Source organism: Carex rostrata, chromosome 10, assembly GCF_964058835.1.
Source record: "Carex rostrata chromosome 10, lpCarRost1.2, whole genome shotgun sequence".
Classification (NCBI taxonomy): Eukaryota; Viridiplantae; Streptophyta; class Magnoliopsida; order Poales; family Cyperaceae; genus Carex; species Carex rostrata.
In genome coordinates this window covers 7,114,085-7,138,244 of record NC_135927.1, presented here as the reverse complement: position 1 = coordinate 7,138,244, position 24,160 = coordinate 7,114,085, and the positions used below count along the sequence as shown (strand labels likewise).

The following is a 24,160-nucleotide window of genomic DNA, read 5'->3' as shown; positions in this document are numbered from 1 at the left end:
ATTATTTTTATTGATTGCAAAACCTATTATACATTTTGAAAAAAATAAAATTTAATTTAGTTCCGTCAAACTTTGAAAACCCACTAATGTTCAGGACTGCCTTGACTAAGTTGTTTAACTATTTTGATTTGAATTTAGATAATTTTTAATCAATTAAACACATGTGATAACTTAATTTTAAATACATACAAAAGTATTAAAAAAATAGAGAAACTATGGTAATATATTTATATTTTTAAAGTCTAAACAGTTAATCGGACCACTCAATGTTATATTCATATGAAAATGTATTTAATAACTACATTTTTCATATTTTAGATTTATTTTAATTTTTTTTTGTTAGGTAGAAAATCACTAACTTCGAGTGGTTTGGAATCTTTAGATCAAGTTATTTTTTTATTTATCTAAAAATAGTAGAATAATTTAAAATTTATAAAATTTTATCTCCAAATATAAAATTAGAGTATTATATTGAGCAGTCCGAATTTCAAAACATAAATACAAAGCTATAGTCTTTTTTTTTTTTTCTTTTTTTTATTCGAAAGCCATAGTCCAATGCCATGACGAACTTCAAGCCACCATTCACTGACAAGGGGCCCTCCAAGAACTTTAATGAGATTCGTTAAACAGAGTCCGATGGAGTCCACATGTCAGTGCCTCCAGTTATCACTTGAACTCTTCTTCTTTGTCGCTCCAATTCACTTTTCTATGACGGGTGGGCCACACAAAACACTACGCTGATTTCTCTGACAGATTCCGATTGGAGCCCACATGTTAGTCACTCTAATTATCACTTGAATATCTTTCCTTGAACCTATTCTCTCTTCTTCTCTGTCGCTCCAAGTCACAATTTTATGACAGGTGGGCCCTACGAAACAGAGTCCGATTAGAGCCCACATGTCAGTGACTCTAATTATCCATTGAATAAAAGGAAAACACTTGGATCTCTTTCCTTCTATTCTCTCTTCCTTTCTCTCTCTGTCGCTCCAAAGGAAATGGTCGTAGCAGCAGCAGCAGCGACTTGTTACTGCACCCATTCACCTTTTTTTACCAGTAGGTTCAGATCTTTTACTGCCAGAGCAGTCAATTCTAGAGAGACTGAAAGCGCATTCCCAGAAAATGAGGCCTTCAGGTTGCGAAAGCTCGCGCAATTGGATGAGGAACTGAGGCGAGGAGATGACAAGGCGGCGCTTTCTCTTGTTAGGGATTTGCAGGGACAGCCTGGAGGCCTCCAGTGCTTTGGAGCTGCTAGACAGGTGCTGTATCAGTACTATACCAGTTGTGTCCACTTAGTTTTTATTACTGATGGAATCTTTTTTATCACTTAATTTTACTGATAAATTGAACCAACGAACCCAAAATTGAGGTTAAAATTGAGATTGAAAAGAAAAATTGAAGTGTGATTTGATAGGAAATTGGAGTTGAATAGAATGTTGATGGTTAGTAGAAAATTGAAGCTAACCAAAAATTTAGGTCAAAAAGGGTAGTACATGCAAAAAAAATTTATGGTTAGTACATATTAATTGAACCAGCAAACTTTTTTATCACTGAACTTTACTGATAAATTGAACCAGCGAGCCTAAAATTGAGGTCGAAATGGGTAATACATGCAAAATTGAGATTCAAAAGAAAAATTGATTTGTAATTTGGTAGCAAATTGGGTTGAATAGAATGCTGATGATTAGTACAAAAATTGAATCAGAGAACCTAAGATTAAGGTAAAAAAGGATAGCACATGCAAAATTGAGATTGAAAAGAAAAAGTGATGTGTGATTTGGTAGCAAATTGGGTTCAATAGAATGTTGATGGTTAGTACAAAGAACCAGCGAACCAAAATAGGTAGCACATGCAAAAAAATTGAGATTCGAAAGAAACATTGAAGCAGGATTGGATAGGAAATTTTGTTGACTAGAAAAATGAACCAGCGAACCTAAAATTGAGGTCAAAATGGGTAGCGCATGCAAAATTGAGATTTAAAAGAAAAATTGATTTGTGATTTGATAGCAACTTGGGTTGAATAGAATACTGATGGTTAGTACAAAAATTGAACCAGAGAATCTAAAATTGAGGCTTCTGCCATGGGGTTTCAAAAAGAAGAATCTTAAATTGAGGTCAAAATGGGTAGCACATGAAATTTTGTTTTATGGTTATTACTTAAATTTGCTATCCCTCTTTGCAAATTGTTTATAAATTGGTGCTTAGGTTTTTTTGGTTATTGGCTTTCGGGAATTTAGGTACCACAAAGGCTATATACATTGGATGAGTTGAAGCTAAATGGGATAGATACATCCTCATTTCTGGCGCCGGTTGATCTAACTTTGGGTTCAATTGAGAGAAATCTCCAAATTGCTCTGGCTTTGGGAGGCATTGCAGCTTGGTTTGCATTCGACCTTTCTCAAATCCAACTTCTGTTCATCACCATAGGGATACTTTTTGTGGGGTCTGTGGATCTGGTGAGTTCAATTTCATTGTTTCTGTGGAAGGGTTTTGTAAATTGAGGCTTGATTGCAAATTTAAGGGTTAGTTCGAATTTAATCTTAATTGGGATTTGAGACCAAAGATTAGTTGTAATTTAAGCTTAATTAGGTAAAGGGATTTGAGATCAAATTTCACATTGCAAGGGATTTGTAAATTGAGGCTTGATTGCAAATGTGAGGGTTAGTTTCAATTTAATCATAATTGAGATTTGGGACCAAAGATTAGTTGTAATTTAAAGCTTTAATTAGGTAAAGGGATTTAAGACCAAATTTCACATTGCAAGGGTTTTGTAAATTGAGGCTTGATTGCAAATGTGAGGGTTAGTTTCAATTTATGATTAATTGGTATTGTGACCAAGGATTACTTGTTATTTAAACAAATACATGATTAAAGCTTTATAGATCTATTTTAATGGAGGCGTGAGGAACTTGCTGATTGACACAATTGGCCACACTTTAAGCCAGAAGTATCACAATAGAGTTATTCAGGTATATTCTTTGATATTAACATACTAAAAAGATTACTAGATGTAGTCTTTGAACAATAAATTACTTGACCAATGTTTATTAATTAAAAAATAATATATTGTAGCATGAATCTGGTCATTTCATAATAGCCTATTTGCTCGGGGTGTTACCCAAAAGATATACTATAACAAGCCTAGAGACCTTAAACAAACAAGGATCCCTTAATGTGCAAGCTGGCACTGCTTTTGTGGATTTTGAGTTTGTTGAAGAAGTAAGTTCATTCTATTTTCTTGGCTTTATTGTTTTCTTATTTTAATAAAATGATTAATATGAATTATTTATCAATGCCTCCTCTTATATTCCTGTGTGCAGATGGACTCAAGAAAGGTTTCTGCTAAGGTATGATCACTTGTTATTTCACTATGCTATATAATTTCCTATCTTGTTTTCTTATTTGCCCTATTTATGTATTGGTAATTTAATTCTCTCTTTTTGCCATTATACCCTCATCATGCCCCAATTAAGCTTCTTACATGCATTGAAGTTTCAGTCCATTTTAATTTGTCGTAATTAATTCTCGGTTAACTAACAATAACTCAATTATAAGTCTCACTTCACCCTTCGTTTTAACCTAAATTTCATTATCATTTACTGTTCAGTGTCCAACTTCACATATAAAAATATGAAAAATGAAAAAAGAATACTGCAGTCCTTGCTCTACTTAACAAATCAGAAACTCATTAAGGTTTTTATTATTTTTTTTTGTACTTCAAATAAATAACTTCTATGCCCCTCTTTAATTGTAACAGACGCTAAATAGGTTTTCATGTATAGCGCTTGCTGGTGTAGCCACAGAGTATCTCCTCTATGGCTACTCTGAAGGAGGCCTTAATGACATTGCTCAGGTTAGCCAAAAATTATCTAACTAATCTTTTTAAATACTGGTGTTACATTGGTTACAGCAAGATACCGGACAAATGTAATAATTGTTCTTCAAGGTATATATGTGATCAACTGTTGGTTTCAAGCAAGCCAGAATTAGCAATTAAGTCCCTAATTGTGCTTGAGTTGCCCCTTGATTTCTCCAATTAAGCTCCAGTCAGTGCAATTGCTCATGCTTAATTCACCTTAATTTGCAATTCCTCAAAGCGCAAAAAATGAGATTTTTTATTTTATTTTATTTTTTTCATTTTTCTTATGTTGATGAATAATAGTTATCATGTTTGCTGCTATGGTACTATGTATAGAACAAATTGGTCCGTACCATGGATCAATACCTCCATTTTCTAGTCCAAACCATCGATCTCAAGTGTTCAATATGATCTCCATATGAAACTATACTTGCAGACTAAATTTTACATTTTTTGGAATTTGTTTTACTATTTTTTAGATAAGAAGAAAGTCGATATTTTTAAATGATCTAGAATCTTTAGATCAAGTGATTTTCTACCTATCACGAAAAATAGTAAAAAAATTCTAAAATATTTAAAATTTGAACTACAAGTTTCATGTTAAACGGTTCAAATCGACTGTTTAGACTATGAAAATGGAGATATGGATTCATAGTATGGACCAATATGCGCTATGTGTAGTACCGTAGTCTCACTCAAGTTATCATACTAAATGTAGTAAAAAGATTCTTGCTCCAAGCTTAGTTTTTTTTTTTCGTGTTTTGAAATGCATAGCTCGATGGTTTGCTCAAGAGCTTGGGTTTTACACAAAAGAAGGCCAACTCTCAAGTGAGATGGGCAGTGCTGAACACAGTTTTAATACTACGCCGGCATGAAAAGGCAAGATTGCGCCTTGCTGAGGCAATGTCTTCAGGCAAATCAATGGGATCATGCATTGATGTCATTGAATCAAGTGTTGATTTTCAAGATATCTAACAAAATTAAGAACTAACCATAAACAGTGATTTATTTATTGTTTCCTTACTGAATGAATTAATATATAAGAGCCATCTTATACACATAATTAAAGTTTTCTGTATATACATTATATTGTGATGATTTTCTACTTCCTTAGTTGTAATTATTCTGAAAATAATTGAAATGTATCTTATGTAAGTATTTCTCAGATTATTTTTCCAACCATCCCACCATTACAAAGACAACCTCCTTTTTACTGTAGACATTTATAACTAGACACTAATCAGCATAAGACCTCAAACTAGGGGTGCAAACGGATTGGATATTATCCGTCCATATTCAGATTTGTATTCAAAAATTAGATACGGATATTTGATATCTGTGCAGATACGGATACGAATATGATTTTGAATTTTAATTATCCATATCCAAATAGAAGATATATACCATAGTTTAATATATATCATGAAAATCTGTATCCAATCCGTTTGCACCCCTGCCTCTATGGCTATGTAGATCATGTACTTTTATTTCAACCATTGATCTTGAAAGCCTCCATAACATCCACTCTCTTAGCAGACAGTTCAATATAAATTCTTAAAAAATCCTTGAAAACAAAAGATTTGTAAAGGGGAGGATTTTCTTCATTAACAAATTCTTTTGCAGGGCTAATGAAGCTCTCCTTGTCCGGCGTTATAAACATGGCCACAGATGTCCTTGCTGCACCTGAGTTTGTAACTGCCCGATGTTCGATGCTTTTCAATACTCCATTTGTTATTATCTGATCAATCAATCAATTATAATGTGTATCAGAATAAAGAAAAAGTTATAACAGTAAATATATAAACAAATTAAAACTGACCTCTAATTGATGCCCAAAATTTATAACAAATGCATTTTGGATTGGGTCTACCCTGACCCATTTGGCCTGGTGCATGATTTCGAGACCGCTAACAGCTCCCTGGAGAAGAAGGGTTATCAAGTTGAAGTCACAGTGTGGGAGCAAGCCAAGCGTCAGATCGGGTGCTGGGCAAGGCGGGTAGTAATTCGCATTTATTATAACCTGACTTGAACTTAAGTCTCCTTCAAAATACCCTTCTTTCAGACCCAATCCTTCAGAAATCAGGCTTAGCAGAGTCATTGATACCTTTCTTGCCTCAACTATGAACTTTGCAAGAACCTCCCTTAGTTTTGCTGGTTTATCAGGCCAGTCATTTATAGTTTCTGGTACGGGATAGCAAGCTAGCCTAAGGCAATCACGCCAATACCTCGGTCCATCTTTTTTAGCAAGATCAGTACTAGAGAAAAGACGATTCGTCTTATATATGTCTTCAGAGTAATATGCTGCTTTGTCCTCCTCCGACATGTTAAAGAACTCCTCTGTGACCCGTATCATATCTCTCATCAATTGCTCTGATACACCATGGTTTATCACCTAAGATAAAAACACATATTACCAAACAAATTAACCAACAATTATAACTTGGAAGCAAACAAGTAGATCCACTCACCTGAAAGAATCCAAACTCTTTGCCAGCGCGGAGGACTTCTCTAATAATCTGATCACGGTCCTCTACATGGAAGTGGGACCCACCTCTCAGGTCGATCACTGGTAAACTCACAGTGGAATTGACATCTCCAGGCACACGCTTCTCAGGTGGGAGAACGAACTGCTGAGGAACTGTTTGATGAAATTTGCCACTAGAGAGTAGGTTGTCCATTGGTGAGGTTTCAGTGTAGATGCTAAGAGATTAAAATATATAAGAGATCCAGTGAGTAGTGACTATTCAGCGATCTCTTATATATTAGCTGTATTGTACTGCTTGTTGAATAAAATAAATTTTCACGTGTTTCAGAGAAAAAGGATTCTCTCTCTCTCTCTCTTATAGCCATCATGTTAAAATCTGCTGGAATCAACCATCTATATATTTCGTAAGTTGTGCATAAAATTCTGTCCGCTTTGAGATTCGTGTATAAAAAAACTTAAATGGTTGGATTTAAAATTTCAGGCTCCCTGAAATCCTGGATTTCAGCAGATTTCATTTCCAAGTGGATTGTTTACCTCAGAAGTGATGTGTTTATATTAAAATATCAGACAAAATTAATCTCTCTCTCTTATATAGCCATCATGTGAAGTGTTTATATTAAAATATCAGACAAAAGTAATCTCTCTCTCTCTTATATAGCCATCATGTGAAGTGTTTACAGTTTACCTCATGATGTGTTTATATTAAAATATAAAAATGTTTGAATTTATTTAATTCAAAATTAATCAAGCGATAAGAAAAATATTGAAAAATGAATGCATTAAAATTAACATATAAATTTTCATTTTTTAACCGCTTGACTTTGTACTAAATTATTCAAAATTTTATAAGCTTTGCATATAAGCACATCATTTGTAAACTAGATAGATTTGAAAGATTTTGTTTGTTGGTTGAAACATATTTGATAGATTTTGATGCCAAAGCATGATATGCCACTAAACTACCATGATGCGCTACAAAACTCTTATATATCTATGTCTATATCAACATATTTTATGTCTTTCAAGTCTCATTAACCTCCTATTGCTTATTTTTATTTTCAAAGTCTAAACATCTGATTCGAACCAATCAATATGATCTACATTTTTGGAAGCCAAATTTTTGTAATTTTTAAAATTATTTACTATTTTTCAGAAAATACAAAATTAGTACTGTTTCTGCATTATCCAAAAACAGCGGTTTAATTTGTACCTATCTAAATAGTTGAAATTTAAACAATGGAACTCATGGTGTAGTTATCTGCAGGCACCTGTGTGGACACAGTTAAAAGAGACCGCCTACCATACTTGACGCTTTTGTATTGGCCAAGGCTTGGCATTATGACTTAGCTGAAATTTCTACATGTCTTTTTCATCAAAAAAAATTCTTTTTTTTTTGAAAACACATAAAAAAAAATAAAAAAAATTCTACATGTCTTAATCAACTACTAATTATAAATTGTAGGATGGCACGGAGTGTCAATGGATACGATACAGGTAGGTACTTTTATGGCCGTATTCATTATAATAACAATTTTTTTTTATCCTTATCTGTCTTTTTGAATATACGGATAAAATAGTACCATTGACATCTTGATTTATATTTTCGATAAAATATTTTTCAAAACAAGAAAAATAAAAATATATAATAATGAATATAAGTAATTTGTATTATGAAAATTTAATAAAATACAAAAATTTATTGTATCATGCATGTATCATCTTCATATAAATACATATATATAATTTTATTTTTAAAAATTATCTTATACGATAACAAGTAAGATAACGAAAAAGAATATTTACTCTTATCCAAGCTTCTAAATAGCGTTTATAGCGGTGTAGCGGGGAGACAAAAAAAAAGCTTTAGCGAATAGCGGAGCTATAGCGAAAGCTATTATAAATAGCGTTTTTTTATTTCAAAAATTATATTTTATATTTCTACTAATAGTAAAAAGAGTGATGCTTCTATGGACATAAGGGCCTATTTGTAAAATGAATATATTTTTATTTTCAAAGTTCAAACAGCCGATCCGAACCGTTCATCTTGTTCTCCATATTAATATATCTTTGGAGACCAAATTTTACATTTTTCTGAATTTATTTACTATTTATTAAGATGGGTATAAAAAATATCAAATTCAGACCATTGAATTTTGTACCCATCTTAATAAATAGTAAAAAAAATCAGAAAAATGTAAAATTTGGTCTCCAAGCACATATTAATATGGAGAACAAGATGAACGGTTCGGATCGACTGTTTGAACTTTAAAAATAAAATTATGTTCATTTTACAAATAGGTCCTTATGTCCATAGAAGGCTTTGCCTAGTAAAAATGTCTCATCAAGAAAACAAATATCAAATTAATTAAGAAGTTCTAATATTATTCATATTAAACCAATACAAAGTTCAAATTGTCATTCAAAATATCCCTAATTCAAAAACTATCGATATATTTTATATTCAAAATATACCACTACCGTATATTAATGCATGATACAAAATTTAATTGATATAGCGGTATAGCCCGCACATGTTCCATTGTATTGATATAGCTTAATAAAGTAAAAAAAAAAAACCAATCTAGATATTAAGGCCCATTAAAATTGCAAAATCATGTTTTCAGAAAAAAAAAATTGCAAAATCATAACCCATGTAGCATAGCGGACCGCTATTGCCGCTACGCGCTACGCGCTATAGCGGACCGCTATTACCGCTATAGCGGTCGTAGCTTGATTAGCGCAGTTTTAGCCCGTAGCTTAGCTTTCTGGGTCCAAAACCGCTATAGCTAGCTATTTAGAAGCTTGCTCTTATCCACACCTAATAAACTAACGAATTTTTTTTTGTTTACCTCTATTTGTATTTTTAAATACCATATAAATAGAGTAATGGAATAAAAAGGTGCCGTTAACACCCCTAGCCAGCATAGCTGCAACTTTTATTATGCTTCACAAAAAAAAATATATATATATATATGGGTCACTCTAGAGAACCAATTAAAACCAGTCCAGCAAAAGATTTATTAGAATCTGAAATGGGACCAAATTACGTACTCAAAACCTTGAGTGACTATGCATATCACGGGTTGTTACCGTGCTACGGCTCTATATTTGAGTTTTCAAATCCTAACGGTCGATCCGAACTGTTCATCTTGTTCTCCATATTAATATGTGTTTGGAGACCAAATTTTACATTTTTTGAAAAAATTTTGAAAATTTTTTACTATTTTTTTAGATATTTAGAAAATCACTTGATCTGAAAATTCTGGACCATCCAAAAACAATGATTTTCAATAAATCTGAAAAAATAGTAAATTTAAAAAAAAAAATGTAAAATTTGGTCTCCAAAGACATATTAATATGGAGAACAAGATTAACGGTTTGGATCGACCGTTAGAATTTGAAAACTCGAATATAGAGCCATAGCACAGTAACAAATCGTAATATGCATAGTACCATAGACTCACTCCAAAACCTTTACTATTTCTGACGTGACCCATACAAATCTTGATTTTGGAGAGGTAAATGTCGGAGGATAGATTTCCAAATAACTTAATTAAATTTACAGTTCGAATCGGGACTGCCCGATCAGAATTCAGATCAATTAAATTCAAGTAATATTGCGCGAGTGTTTGAATGGTTCGGATCGACTGTTTGAACTTTAAAATCACAAAATATGAGGATAAAATCAGAATTGGTTCTGAACATTTTGAAGCCCGGAGCGAAAGAAAGATTTTGTTATTTCTTTATTCACGTCATTTTCATTTTCAGATATATATGTTGTTTCTTGATTTATCTCATTTTGGTTTTCAGATATATTTTTTGTTTCTTCTTGCACTTTATTTTGAACTTAATTTTTCAAAGACTCATTTTGTGGTTTAGATTTATTCCAAAGCTTTTGAATAGAACCCTTTTGAGGTTTTATTTTTTCTTCTCCCTCTTTTTTTTTTTTTTTTACTACCTGATGTATGTTTTCTAAGAAAAATATTTTAAATTAAAAATAAAATAAAGTAATAGAAAAATAAAATCTAGATAATGAGGCAGATGTAGTGTTGAGCCGTCGACAGTCTAATCCAAAAGACGTAGTTGCCGTCTCGCCTCACCCAGTCTAGCACTACTAGAATCTCGGTTTGTTGCATGAGTAAAAATAATTGTTGCATGGTTAAGTAGTGTCCATGCAACAAATATTGGCATTTCTGACACAGTTAAATTTGTTGCATGGGTAGTCCCATGCAACAGTTACTCATGCAACAAGTTTGATGGTTATCCATGCAGCTGCCTCTTATTTATCCATGCAACAAATATTTGATGACCCGTGACCCGCTAGCAAGGATAGAAAGTGTATTCTAATGAATATCCATGCAACAACTCATTCTATATCCATGCAACAAGTCTCCCAAATTTAGACTAAACAGTTGCATGGATAACCCATGCAACAATTATTTGAGAACTATTTGTTGCATGGACTTATCCATGCAACAAATCTCTAAAATCTAGACTAAACAATTGCATGAGTAACTCATGCAACAAGTTTTGACGATTTTTTAGAACTATTTTTTGCATGGATTACCCATGCAACCAGTTTTGACGATTTTTTTGAACTATTTGTTGCATGGGCCTACCCATGCAACAATTATTGAATTTCTGGATAGTGACTTTTCTATATATATTTGATCTCTCCTTTCAAATTGAATATATTCTTATAAATTACAACAAGTGATACATTACAGCAGTATATTAATTTCTTCACATCCTACTAAATATTGTTCAAATTTAGAAGGAAATTTGATCTCTCCTTTTAAATTGAATATATTTTGTAAATCATAGCAAAAAGAATTAGAGCAGTATATTACAAAATAAAAGAGATACACAAATAATTCGAAAACTTAAATTGTAGAATCTTGAAATTTTGGTCTTGAAAGTAAATATTAGAAAGTTATTGAGAGGACGAGCAAGCGATGAGCAGAGCCTTCATTAATTGCCTTCTCCTGTAAGTATTTCAAATAATAACCATCTTAATCAATTTGCTATTCTTTTCAACCATGCAGTTCTGCTTTAACAAGTTCCATATGAAATATATATTTTTGTTTTATTATAATTAATACAAACTTTATATGGTTGGCAATTTGCCATGCAACCCATTACACAAAAAATTACCAATTAATAACCATCTTCATCGGATTGATCTTCGAGGTTTAGTCCGTAACCAAGTCCTTCCTCAATTTCTTGCATGTCATACTCTTGCTCCGTGTCATAACCTTCATCACCTCCCTCTATAGGGTTCTTGTTATCCGCCACTATTGGTGAAATCTCCATCGTATTGTCTACTAGTTCAAACTCATTTTCTCTAATTACCTCATTGTCCCAATTAAAGCCCTCTTCATTTGGTTCCAATACCGGATTATCCGTCATTTCCTCTTGGTAAAATTCGAGGGACTGCAAAAAAAAGTATTTACCTCCTTAAATACCACACTCCGGAGGGACTGCAAAAAAAAAAAAATCTAAGAGAAAAGGAAATCAGTTAGTATGGAGTCACTAGGTTACACATTACAAAGTAGAAGCAGAATTCATCCTATCCAGTTCCTCAACTAGCCTAATTACGTGCTATCCCGATAAGCGTGCATGTGTGCCCACACACAAGCCTTGGCAAGTTTGATGAATACCATAAAAATGGAAGTTGGTAAGTGCAACCAGATTGGCTTGCTAGATTAATATAGTTATCTTTGGCATCTTGTACCTTGATCATTTTGTAAACAAAGTAGACTGACAATGCATATCAAGACAACACATGCTTGTTCGATTCAAGTGTTCTGCAATATCTACTACTAGGTAATAACTAGTGCATACATTCAAGTGTTCTGCAATACAAGCATGGGACGAGAAATCAATACATTATGGTGTGCTCAAGTACAGTTAATGCACCAATCATATTACCAGCCTGATTAGCTAATACCAGTACCACATGCACCCAACTAGCATATTTGTTTTTAATAAAACTAAAGAGGAAAGATCTATTGGTCCCTATGCAAAAATGTGGTTAAATTGCAAAATCTACTTAGCACATGCACCCAACTAGCATATTTGTTTTTTTTTCTTAGTTCTATTACTACTAAAATTACTTGGTTCTATTACTGCTAAATTCTAACTGAATGAGTAAGAGAAATACCTTATCTTGCATTCTATCTGTGACCCCGCTCCCAGCAACTGTCGGTACAATGGTCCCAGCGTCACTAGAAGCTGCCATGTTAGCATTACTCGTCACCACACCTTCAGCTGCAGATTGGGATCTGTCGCCTTTTCTCAAGCCATAAGGTCTCATTATCCATTGAATCTTCTTCAGCTTCTGTTGCCTTTTCTCAAGCCATTGTCTCTGGAAAAATATCTGAATCATTTCAGTTTTCCATCACAAAGTACCCTGTCAAATTTAAAAGCAAACAAGGGTGAAGAAGATATATTTTCATCCAGTGCATATGAAAACCAGTGCCACCAAATTTTCCATATAACATCAATCCAACAGATTAAGCATTGAATTAGTCCTAATGGTCACTTTAGCATAATACTTTAGCCTAATTGTGCGGGGCATTTCAACAAACACCTTGCATGCACCACAAGATAAAACTATCAACCGTTATGAAATTATCAACTACCTAAGGATTGACTTTGAATTTATCATCTACTAACCAAATGAAACAGACAATTAACAAAAAATATGGGGAAAAAATCACCTTTTAAAGATGGTAAGTGTTTGTTGTGTTAATTGTTCTTCCCATTAGGCATTTTCACAAATACCTTTTGTGCAGATTGGGTGCTCAGTCTTAGAGAGAGAGAGAGAGAGCGGTGGGGGGAGGGTTTGAGGGCTGGGGTCAGATTCACAATTTGAAAGATGGAGAGGGGAGGTCATGGAGAGGAAGTGAGGCGAATATGTACTTTGAGAGGTAGAGAAGGGAGGGTGAGATCGATTGGGGAAGTGGGGTGCGGCTGAAAGGTAGGGAGAGAGAGTTATGGAAGGCGGCTGAGAGGAAGGCAGGACTTGGTGAATTGATAGAGAGGAAGGCGGGGACTTGGGAAAACCATAAGGAGAAGTGAATTTGCTGAAAAAATTGTGAAAATATCTTGTGAAAATTGAGAGGGAATCAAATTTTAACGATAATTCATAGAGGGAAAAGTGAAATTTGAGAGGCAAAAGTGAAATTCCACAGAAAGGGGAGAAGGCGGGAGGGTTGATTTGGGAGGAGAAATTGCGGCTGGAAATAAGGCAAAATTAATATAGAGAGAGAAGATAGGTAACTCAGAGAAGATTTGTTATGATATATTTAGAAGTCATTATATTTTTATAAGTAAATATTGTAAATAAGATAAAATTTGTTACAATCATTCAATTACCTACGGACAATATGAACATAAATATATTTAGATTTATTAGTAATTTTTTTTATTAAGTTTTCATTTCTTGTCATTCATGTAATTATTTTCAATTATATTTCAAAAATAATGCATGTACAATAAATAATATGAAAAATATAAAAAATAAAAAATTTCAATAAGTATGCTCAGTGTGATTTAGTCGGACTCGTTAGAGAAATTATAATTATTGTTATATCTCTAATTGAGGTTTTTTTTTCATTATTTTGAGATTTGGCACCACTTTTCCATTATTCTAGCTATAACAAATCCGGCTAATGTCGTAACATAAATTGCTCCGTTTGATTTGGCAATTTTTTTAAAAACCAAGAAGTATTTATAATAAAAGAAACATATACCGCTAAATTAGAGAAATAGCACAATTACTTTTACTTTTTATGCTTTTATTATTTATGCCACTTGTATGTTGTAAATAAGATGAAATTTGCTTAAAATCATTTAATTAACTATGAACAATATGAAAAATAAATATATCTATATTTATTGGCAGATTTCTCATGCATATAGGATATGAAAAAATTGATATTTGAAGGTTTTTTAAAATCCTTATTGTTTTTAAAAAAAAATTGATACTTAATAAAATAAATTTTCTATTTTGGAGAGAAACAGTGAAAATACAATTATAACTTGTATTATGAAACTAATTACAATTTTACAAATAATATGAAAAAATTCAAAAAATACATTCAATATAATTTCATATTATTAACGGTTTTATGGCCAAATGGGATAATATGTGGCCAATGTTGCAAATTCTACTTTAATTTTAAAAAATATTTTTTGTGATGAAAATTATATTAATGAAATTTATACAATAATTAATATTATAACATGTTTATTGCTTAATTAAATGATTTTGACACATTAAATTATATAGCATTACAAGCATGTCACATGTATGACTTGTATCTTCCATGTATGAACATGAAACATAAACTCTCGTTTCATGAGTTAATGAAGACACGTGGAAATATGTCACTCGTTGGTCGATCGGAACCGTTTAAATTAAAGAGCATTGTATTTATTGTCTTGCACCCGAGTTTGATCAAATTTTGTTTTTATTTACCCATTCATCCAATTGATCAAAAATTGAAGCATCGTATGGCCATAAACACTTCGTGTTGGATTGAAACTCAAACATAGTAAAACTTCCAAATTTTTATGTTGGTTACATTCAATGTTCTACCTTGATCATTTTAAAACAGATTTGGAATGATTTCGTTGCAGATCAACCGTTGATTTTCCGCATGAAAACGGACGGTCCGAAAATGTTTTATAAATTTGAACGGGCATATTATGATGGAAGTCTATAAAAATGATATGTATAAGTATTATTTGGCCATATAAGATGTAAAAAAAAAAAAAAAAAAAAATTGAATTTTTTTTATATATACTGTTGTAAATGTTGAATGATTAGTAAATATGAAGCTTCCACGCCGTTTGATAAGTAAAGAACAGTCATGATTTATTCATTTTGTATAGCTGTGGGTAAGGAGTCCCTAAACTCTGAGGTAACGTAATATTTCTATTTAGATCCAGCAGTAGGTGATGCACATAATCCTTTAATATTCGTGCTTAATAATAATCAGGCGGTCCAATCTAAACACAAACATTATGTTACCTTAGAGAATATGAATTCATTTTTCCTTAAATCCCACTCAGAAGATTTCTCTCCTCTGTCTCCCTACCATCTAACTCAGCCGCCCCAACTCTTTTTCCTCTCCCAAACTTTTCCCTTTAAAATTTTCGTGGCATCTCTCTTCCCCAACCCAAACCCTAACCCTAGCACCTCACTGGCCAGTAACATTTCAGCGCGCAGAAGGACAGATCCTCTCACAAAACAAGAGTTCCAGCACCAAGGTGTAGCTCCGTCGATTAGAAGTCGTCCGCCGAGCTAGGGTTCCAGCGCTGTGCTAGTGTTCAGAGCTAGGGTTCTAGGGCCGAGGCGTAATCTCTTTGATTCTCTTTTTGTTTTTGATAATTTATTATTTAATGCATTTCTTATTCATTACTGGAAACCAATTTTGAATTGAATATGGAGATCAATGTCTCTTTGAAGATTTGTAGATATGGTGCTGTGATTCAAATTTCGAATTTACTACCCTTTTGAAACAAAACCTTAATTTCATCACCAGACAAAAGTTACAAATTTTTACATTCGTACGCTATATTCAGTAAAACCAGGCAAATTAAGCTGAAATTAATTGTAGTTTAGCCTCATTTAACACTCATATTTGCAATTTACATAAAACCAATTTAGATATGACTAATTAGATATATTAGGAATTCATAATACATGAGATTTTCTTTTCTCAAAATATCATGCCTAGGTCTAACTTTAGATTAAATTATTCAGGGACAACTAAATTACATACTGAGCTGGAGAAGCTGGTTGCAAGATTTCTAATATTACATACGCCAGTAAGCTGGTTGCAAGGTTTTCCAACATAACAGTATGTATTTTATATGAACCAGAAATAGCTGCTGCTTGGTTTTAATAAACCCTGGTGTTATTTAGCATGACGCGTTGATTTCATACATGTTTTTTTAAGATTTTGCTTCTGTCCTTTATCAGATATTAGTCCACTCGTGACTAAGATTGATGATCCAATACTAGCAACAAATGATGATGCGTTGGAAGTTGTTAGACAGTTGGATGAGGCTTGCAAAGAGGCTGGATTCTTCTGTGGTAAAATTTGATTATTTTATATATTACTGTGTATGACTTGAAAAAAGTGAATCATAGGTTATAGCACCTCAGCAATGCTACTTGTCACCAAAATGTATTAATTGGAATTTTAAAGATGAAAATACATACTTCAGTACTTGAATGAAAATGGGAAATTAGTGATATTTGGGGACAAAGTCTTATATATACCTACTTTATATACACCTCAGCAATGCTATTTTGTAGGAATATGATAAGATCCGAATAATATACCCTTTTCAGAAGATGGTCTTTTTCAGAACATTGAATCCAGAAACTTGGATGGAGGCTTTCCGAATTAGGTAGCTGTTACTTTATTTTTTTCCCTTTCCTTGTGCTAAGCAATCGTAAGGCTCGTGGGAATGAGATAATACAAATACATAATGTATGGATTAGTTACATATGTATTAAACCATTTTTCTCAAGATAATACCCTCTTAAAATAGGAATATGGTCCTAAAGGTAAAATACTTGTCTGAAATTAAGAAACAAAAATTATGTGAGTCTTATAGCAAATAAGTACAAGATTGTTCACAGTTTGTATTTTTCAGGTGACAACAAATAATTGCTAACATAGCTACAAATTTCTTGAAGCAGCACGCACCCTTCCGGTTATCGGTAAGTACTGCTAAAATAGTTGCTATATATCTCTTAAGTTCCTTACTATATATTATGTTCAATTAATTCTTTCATGTACAATTATCAAACAACCCTGTGTATATATGGTTAGGTATTGGAATCTAATTGGCATGCAGTGATATCGAGTGATTCTAGCTTGAGCACCATGTTGAAATAGATAGTTGTAAGTCTGAGACCTAATTTCATAATTACAAAAGATGAAATTAGCTTGTAATCTCTTAATATATGTTTAAAAATGTGTTTATACATTTCATTTTGGCTCTTTTCAGCTTGGTGCAGCAGAGTTTCTTCAGAAACCATTATCAGAATACAAACTAAGAAATATTTGGCAACATGTCATTCGTAAGGTATGAATTAGGTTTCACATTCAACTCATATATGCTAATATCTTTCTTCTTTTGTGATTTTACTAAGCTTTTACTCTCTTAATTAACAAGGCATTTAGTTCAGGAGACAAAGTGTGACACCACCGTAAGAACACAAAAAAGGAATTCCATAAGAGATTTGTTAAAGCAGTGGAGCAGCTAGGTATAAATAGAGTCCCAAATTATTGATTTGATGAAAGTTGAAGGTCCATTGGGGTAACCTATTTTGTAAATTTTTGTTGATGGGTTGTGCGTATATTTTGGGTATAGAAACAAGTTCTATATAGTTCTGTGGTTATAATTCTGTTTGGTTTTGTGTTACAATGCATGCTTGAATTTGGTATGTTGATTAATGATAAGTACAATGTTTCTCTCTATATTTTATTGTGTTCTTGTTCTGTTTCAATTTTCATGGGAAATGTAAAAGATTTGGTTGGTACCAAATCGGTACAGGTACCAAATTGGTACGAGGTGAATTATAGAATTGGGCCTGAATTTTTTTTTTGGAACGACAATTTTTTGCATCGTAAAATCTATACAAATATGGGGACCAAACAATATTTTTGCAAATAACCTGGTGGGGCCCACCTTCTTTGTCCATGCAACTAATAGGTTAATTACCCATGCAACAAACCATGTGGGACCCACGACATTTAACCATGCAACTACTCACTCCCCTATCGTTGCAACTAATCCATGGGACCCACACACTTTATCCATGCAACAACTCAATGCTATATCGTTGCAACTAATCCATGGGACCCACACACTTCATCGTTGCAACTACTCAATGCTATATCGTTGCAACTACTTCCTGCATCTGATTTGTTGCATGGGTACTTATTGCATGGACGCACCGTTGCAACAAGTATTCCAGAAGTTATTGCATGGTAAACCCATGCAACAAGTCCGAAATTGAGTAGTTGCAACGGGGGTTGTTGCAACGGTATTTTTTGGGGCTTGTTGCATGGGTAACCCATGCAACTGACATTTTTAGAGATTGTTGCAACGGTAAGCCGATGCAACAAGCCAAATTTTATCCATGCAACAAACCGAGATTCTAGTAGTGTAGATATTATGTTGATCTCGTCCTAACCAGATGTCGCCTCCGCCTCGTTTAGTCAAGACTTTGCCTCTCAATCTCTCTTTTGTTGATTTACAGAAAAAAAAAACAGCCGAACCACAAAAATAGGTCTTTTAAATTTTTTCTTCCTTCTCGATTGTCGTTTTCACCTTGTTTGGATGGAGAGTAGAGAAAGTGATGGAATGGAAAGGAAATAAAACTTTCCGTCCAACCGTGTTTAGTTGACAAAATTATGTTGGAGGTGAAAGGTTTAACCTTCTATCATTATAATTAGTAGAATCGGTTTCCCTTCCAATTTGAAGTGTAACGGATAGAAATAAATTTTGTTGCAAATATTTTTAGAAAAAATAATACAAATATCCAACCTTATATCTCACCTATATAATTCTTATACAATTTTTTTGTCACAATTTTACTAAATTTTAATCAACCAAACAAGAAATAATACGAAAATAAAAATTAAATTTATTTAACTCTCATTAATCATCAAAACACGAAGAAGTTAAATATACTAATCTTATTTTCTATTCATTCCATTCCCTTCTACTCTTCCTCTCCCCTTCCTTCCTCTACTCTCCATCCAAACAAGATGTTAAGAAACGGTGGATTGTTATTATTTATTTGGGCACTTGAAACGACAAACGAGAACTGCATATACAAGATCGTTTGCTTTTTTATTCGGCTGTTATTATTTGTCTCTTTGTTCACAGCTCGGCATATACAAACGAGAACGCTGTTATTATTTTTGTTTTGGGCCCTGTTGGATTTTGGGGTCAGGACCATCGTCCTGGATACCATGGGCCACAGCCAGACAAAGAAAAACACTCAATTAAGGAATCGGAATGAGATAAAAAAAATTTGGTGGGCTGGGATGAAGACTGGAGATTTGAATTCTTCTCCGCTCGACCTTCAAATAATAATAGGCCTTCGCACAAATATAAATGATAGTCCCAATGATGGAGATGATCCAATAAGAACGAGACATTTTTCGTCAGAATAAAAAAGTGACTTTTCGTGACAGAGTACCGTCATTGTTTAGCTTTTTTCTTTTGCGACAGTACTTTTCACAAGAGAGTACCGTCATAAATGTGTTTTTTTTCTTGTGAAAAATGTCCACTCTGTTGTATATATATATATAATGGAGATCATATATGAAAGTCCAGACCTTTGTGCCATGCTTAGAGGTGATAACCATGTCCGGAGACACATTTAGCGGTAGATGGACCAGTACTCGTGCCCTAGTTAGAGTAGCAAAACTGAGATCGTTTTGATCCACTAATCCGGATGAGGAAATGTAGGCCGCAATTCTGTCTATTCCGAAGTCATCTGCAGATTTAGTATTCAGAACTATATTTTTTACTAGAAAATTAACCCGACACTTGGTCTTGTAACAGTGCTGTTGCTTGATTTTCTTATGATAACACTTGTTATTTAAACAAATACATGATTAAAGCTTTATATATATATCTATTTTAATGGAGGCCAGGCGTGAGGACTTGCTGCTTGACACAATTGGCCACACTTTTAAGCCAGGAGTATCACAGTAGAGTTATTCAGGTATATTCTTTGATATTAACATACTGAAAAGATTACTAGATGAAGTTTTTGAACAATCAATTACTTGACCAATGTTGAATTAATTTAAGAATAATATATTGTAGCACGAAGCTGGTCACTTCTTAATAGCCTATTTGCTCGGGTTGCTACCCAAAAGATATACTATAACAAGAGCAAAATTAGAATGTGATGTGCTCACCAAGAGAGGTTAGTGAGCACAAATTCAAATGATTATCAAATTGACTTCGAACTACAAATCCAAACTGTTGAAATTCAAGTACTTTCTGAGTGATGCATGTACATGCAAGTTATTTATTTAATTGTTTTATGTATTAATTTTTCATAATTTTTTTTACCGCTTGATCATATACTAAATAAATTCGAAACTTTAAAAAATTTGTATGTACATGCATCACTCACGAAGTACTTGAATTTGAACAGTTTGGACTCGTAATTCAAAGTCAACACGATAGTTTTTTTGAAAGTGTGCTCACCAACTCTCTCTTGGTGAACATATCACATCCTAGTTTTGCTCCTATAACAAACCTAGAGACATTAAACAAGCAAGGATTAGTCCTTAATGTGCAAGCTGGCACAGATTTTGTGGATTTTGAGTTCGTTGAAGAAGTTCGTTCTATTTTCTTGGCTTTATTTTTTCTTAATTTTAATGAAATGATTAATATGAATTATTTATCAACACCTCCTCTTATATTCCTCTCTGTGTGCAGATGGACTCAAGAAAGGTTTCTGCCAAGGTATGATCACTTGTTATTTCTCTATGCTATACAATTTTTTTTTTTATTATTATTATTTTTTGTATTTGCCCTCTATTTATGTTACAGTAATTCAACTTTATCTTTTTCCCATCATACCCTAATCATGTCCCAATTAAGCTTCTTATATGCATTGAAGTTTAAGTCTAGTTTAATTTTTCGTAATTAATTCTCGGTTAACTAACAATTAACTAAATTATAAGTATCAGTTCAACCTTCATTTTTAACCCAAATTTGGTTATCATTTACTGTTCAGTGTCAACTTACTTGGCTATTAGGTGCCTAATTGTTCTCGAGTTACTCCTTGATTTATTAAATTTAAGCTCTAGTCAGTGGAATTACTTAGGCTTAATTCACCTTCATTTGCAATTAGCCAATTACCATAATATTTAAAAACTGGCAAATAATTGGCCAATTACCTCACCTTCATTTGCAAAGCACAAAAGGTGAGATTTTTTATTTTCATTTTTCTATTGTTGATGAATAATAGTTATCATGAGTGAGGTTATGGTACTATACATAGCTGAGATTGATCCGTAATATGGATCAATATCTCCATTTTCAAAGGCCAGATAGTAGATTTGAACCGTTTAATATGATCTTCATATGATAATATACTTGAAGACTAAATTTTACATTTTTTTGGAATTTGTTTTACTATTTTGTAGATCAAGTGATTTTCTATCTATTCCAAACAATAGTAAAAAACTTCTAAAATATGTAAATTTTGAATTACAAGTATCATGTTGAACGGTTCAGATCGACTGTTTAGACTATGAAAATGGAGTTATGGATTCATATATGCACTATGTATAGTACTGTAGTCTCACTGAAGTTATCATGCATACTAAATGTATAAGTAAGATTCTTGCTCCAAGCTTAAATTTTTTATTTTTTTTTCCTTTTCGCGTTTTGAAATGCATAGCTTGATGGTTTGCCGAAGAGCTTGGGCTTTACACAAAAGAAGGCCGACTCTTAAGTATGGGCAGTGCTAAACACAGTTTTAATACTACGCCAACATGAAAAGGCAAGATTGCGACTTGCTGAGGCAATGTCTTCAGGCAAATCGGTGGGATCTTGCATTGATGTCATTGAATAAAATATTGATTTAAAAGATATCTAACCAAATAAAGAACCCCTAACCATAAAAAGAGTGATTTATTTAGTGTTTCCTTACTGAATGCATTAGTATATAAGAGCCATCTTATACACATAATTGAAGGTTTCTGTATATATTTTGTGCTGATTTTTTAGCTCCTAAGTTGTAAATTGTAATTATTCTGAAAATAATCGAAATATCTCTTATGTAAGTATTTCTGAAATTAATTTTCCAATTATTTCACCATTACAAAGACAACCTCCTTTTTATTGTAGATATTTATAACTAGACACTAATCAACATAAGACCTCAAACTAAGGGTGCAAACGGATTGGATAATATCTGTCTGTATCAAGATTCGTATTAGAAAATTAGATACGGATATCCGATATCTGTGTGGATATGGATACGGAAATGGTTTTGAATTTTGTTTATCTGTATCCGAATAGTAGATATATCTACAGGTATCCAATATATGATCCGTATCCAATCCATTTGCACCCCTGCCTCTAAGGTTTTGTAGATCATATACTTTTATTTCAACCATTGATCTTGAAAGCCTCCATAACATCCACTCTCTTAGCAGACAGTTCAACATAAGTTCTTAAAAAATCCTTGAAAACAAAAGATTTGTAAAGGGGAGGATTTTCTTCATTAACAAATTCTTTTGCAGGGCTAATGAAGCTCTCCTTGTCCGGCGTTATAAACATGGCCACAGATGTCCTTGCTGCACCTGAGTTTGTAACTGCCCGATGTTCGATGCTTTTCAATACTCCATTTGTTATTATCTGATCAATCAATCAATTATAATGTGTATCAGAATAAAGAAAAAGTTGTAACAGTAAATATATAAACAAATTAAAACTGACCTCTAATTGATGCCCAAAATTTATAACAAATGCATTTTGGATTGGGTCTACCCTGACCCATTTGCCCTGGTGCATGATTTCGAGACCGCTAACAGCTCCCTGGAGAAGAAGGGTTATCAAGTTGAAGTCACAGTGTGGGAGCAAGCCAAGTGTCAGATCGGGTGCTGGGCAAGGCGGGTAGTAATTCGCATTTATTATAACCTGACTTGAACTTAAGTCTCCTTCAAAATACCCTTCTTTCAGACCCAATCCTTCAGAAATCAGACTTAGCAGAGTCATTGATACCTTTCTTGCCTCAACTATGAACTTTGCAAGAACCTCCCTTAGTTTTGCTGGTTTATCAGGCCAGTCATTTATGGTTTCTGGTACAGGATAGCAGGCTAGCCTAAGGCAATCACGCCAATACCTCGGTCCATCTTTTTTAGCAAGATCAGAACTAGAGAAAAGACGATTCATCTTATATATGTCTTCAGAATAATATGCTGCTTTGTTCTCCTCCGACATGTTAAAGAACTCCTCTGTGACCCGTATCATATCTCTCATCGATTGCTCTGATACACCATGGTTTATCACCTAAGATAAAACACATATTACCAAACAAATTAACTAACAGTTGTAAATTGGAATTGGATGCAAACAAGTAAATCCACTAACCTGAAAGAAACCAAACTCTTTGCCAGCACGGAGGACTTCTCTAATAATCTGTTCACGGTCCTCTACATGGAAGTGGGACCCACCTCTCAGGTCGATCACTGGCAAACTCATAGTGCAGTTGACCTGTCCAGGCACGCGCATCTCAGGCGGGAGAATGAATTGCTTAGGAACTGTTTGATGAAATTTGCCATTGGAGAGTAGGTTGTCCATTGGTGAGGTTTTGGAGCAGTTGCTAAGAGATTAAAATATATAAGAGATCCAGTGAGTACTGACTATTCAGCGATCTCTTATATAGCCATTATGTATGTTAGCTGTATTGTACTGCTTGTTGAATAAAATAAATTTTCACGTGCTTCTAGATCAAAAAGGGGTCTCTCTCTCTCTCTCTCATAGCCATCATGTGAAGTGTTTACCTAAGTGATGTGTTTATATTAAAATATCAGACAAAAAGGAATCTCTCTCTCTTATAGCCATCATGTGAAGTGTTTGCCTCAGAAGTGATGTGTTTATATTAAAATATCAGATAAAAAGGAATCTCTCTCTCTTATAGCCATCATGTGAAGTGTTTACCTCAGAAGTGATGTGTTTATTTAAAACAGTGTTCTAAATAGTGAACTATAGTGTTTTCGAACTTCAAACGCTATATTATAGGA

General features: G+C 33.3%; 3 protein-coding genes and 2 long non-coding RNA genes across 6 annotated transcripts; 2 read left to right on the top strand and 3 right to left on the bottom strand.

Annotated features, from left to right (window-relative positions):
- Nucleotides 1-936: 936 nt before the first annotated feature.
- LOC144560440 (uncharacterized) lies at nucleotides 937-22,134 on the top strand. 2 transcript variants are annotated; one of them, XM_078309640.1, is made up of 7 exons: nucleotides 937-1,256; nucleotides 2,235-2,453; nucleotides 2,880-2,966; nucleotides 3,070-3,216; nucleotides 3,318-3,344; nucleotides 3,755-3,850; nucleotides 21,811-22,134. In XM_078309640.1, the coding sequence occupies exons 1-7, from the start codon at nucleotides 996-998 to the stop codon at nucleotides 21,862-21,864; spliced, it is 891 nt and encodes a 296-aa protein (XP_078165766.1). In that variant the 5' UTR covers nucleotides 937-995; the 3' UTR covers nucleotides 21,865-22,134. The 2 variants fall into 2 exon arrangements, with proteins under 2 accessions (XP_078165766.1, XP_078165765.1); XM_078309639.1 differs by lacking the exon at nucleotides 21,811-22,134 and adding an exon at nucleotides 4,631-5,038 and having other exon boundaries at nucleotides 940-1,256.
- LOC144560441 (2'-deoxymugineic-acid 2'-dioxygenase-like) lies at nucleotides 5,323-6,608 on the bottom strand. Its single transcript, XM_078309641.1, has 3 exons — nucleotides 6,325-6,608; nucleotides 5,676-6,248; nucleotides 5,323-5,594 (listed from the first exon to the last, which is right to left on the bottom strand). Exons 1-3 carry the CDS (start codon nucleotides 6,532-6,534, stop codon nucleotides 5,346-5,348), a joined length of 1,032 nt encoding a protein of 343 aa, XP_078165767.1. The 5' UTR covers nucleotides 6,535-6,608; the 3' UTR covers nucleotides 5,323-5,345.
- On the bottom strand, nucleotides 11,037-13,507 carry LOC144560773 (uncharacterized). Its single transcript, XR_013513479.1, has 4 exons — nucleotides 13,064-13,507; nucleotides 12,505-12,753; nucleotides 11,496-11,839; nucleotides 11,037-11,326 (listed from the first exon to the last, which is right to left on the bottom strand). It is a non-coding gene; the product is annotated as an uncharacterized LOC144560773 (long non-coding RNA).
- On the top strand, nucleotides 15,447-17,834 carry LOC144560669 (uncharacterized). The gene is made up of 6 exons (XR_013513442.1): nucleotides 15,447-16,213; nucleotides 16,336-16,769; nucleotides 17,019-17,085; nucleotides 17,223-17,269; nucleotides 17,376-17,453; nucleotides 17,544-17,834. It is a non-coding gene; the product is annotated as an uncharacterized LOC144560669 (long non-coding RNA).
- Nucleotides 22,135-22,499: 365 nt separating the features above from the next.
- Nucleotides 22,500-23,855, bottom strand: LOC144560444 (2'-deoxymugineic-acid 2'-dioxygenase-like). The gene is made up of 3 exons (XM_078309643.1): nucleotides 23,508-23,855; nucleotides 22,854-23,426; nucleotides 22,500-22,772 (listed from the first exon to the last, which is right to left on the bottom strand). The coding sequence occupies exons 1-3, from the start codon at nucleotides 23,715-23,717 to the stop codon at nucleotides 22,524-22,526; spliced, it is 1,032 nt and encodes a 343-aa protein (XP_078165769.1). The 5' UTR covers nucleotides 23,718-23,855; the 3' UTR covers nucleotides 22,500-22,523.
- Nucleotides 23,856-24,160: the final 305 nt, after the last annotated feature.

What these genes read in the sequence shown, in the direction of transcription:
- LOC144560440 (XM_078309639.1), top strand. Translation starts at nt 996, where the DNA reads ATGGTCGTAGCAGCAGCAGCAGCGACTTGTTACTGCACCCATTCACCT. An exon ending in ATTTTGAGTTTGTTGAAGAA is followed by an intron (nt 3,217 to 3,317) that starts GTAAGTTCATTC and finishes TCCTGTGTGCAG; the next exon opens with ATGGACTCAAGAAAGGTTTC. An exon ending in GCCTTAATGACATTGCTCAG is followed by an intron (nt 3,851 to 4,630) that starts GTTAGCCAAAAA and finishes TGAAATGCATAG; the next exon opens with CTCGATGGTTTGCTCAAGAG.
- LOC144560441 (XM_078309641.1), bottom strand. Translation starts at nt 6,534, where the DNA reads ATGGACAACCTACTCTCTAGTGGCAAATTTCATCAAACAGTTCCTCAG. An exon ending in AAGAGTTTGGATTCTTTCAG is followed by an intron (nt 6,249 to 6,324) that starts GTGAGTGGATCT and finishes TTTTTATCTTAG; the next exon opens with GTGATAAACCATGGTGTATC. An exon ending in ATTTTGGGCATCAATTAGAG is followed by an intron (nt 5,595 to 5,675) that starts GTCAGTTTTAAT and finishes TTGATTGATCAG; the next exon opens with ATAATAACAAATGGAGTATT.
- LOC144560444 (XM_078309643.1), bottom strand. Translation starts at nt 23,717, where the DNA reads ATGGACAACCTACTCTCCAATGGCAAATTTCATCAAACAGTTCCTAAG. An exon ending in AAGAGTTTGGTTTCTTTCAG is followed by an intron (nt 23,427 to 23,507) that starts GTTAGTGGATTT and finishes GTTTTATCTTAG; the next exon opens with GTGATAAACCATGGTGTATC. An exon ending in ATTTTGGGCATCAATTAGAG is followed by an intron (nt 22,773 to 22,853) that starts GTCAGTTTTAAT and finishes TTGATTGATCAG; the next exon opens with ATAATAACAAATGGAGTATT.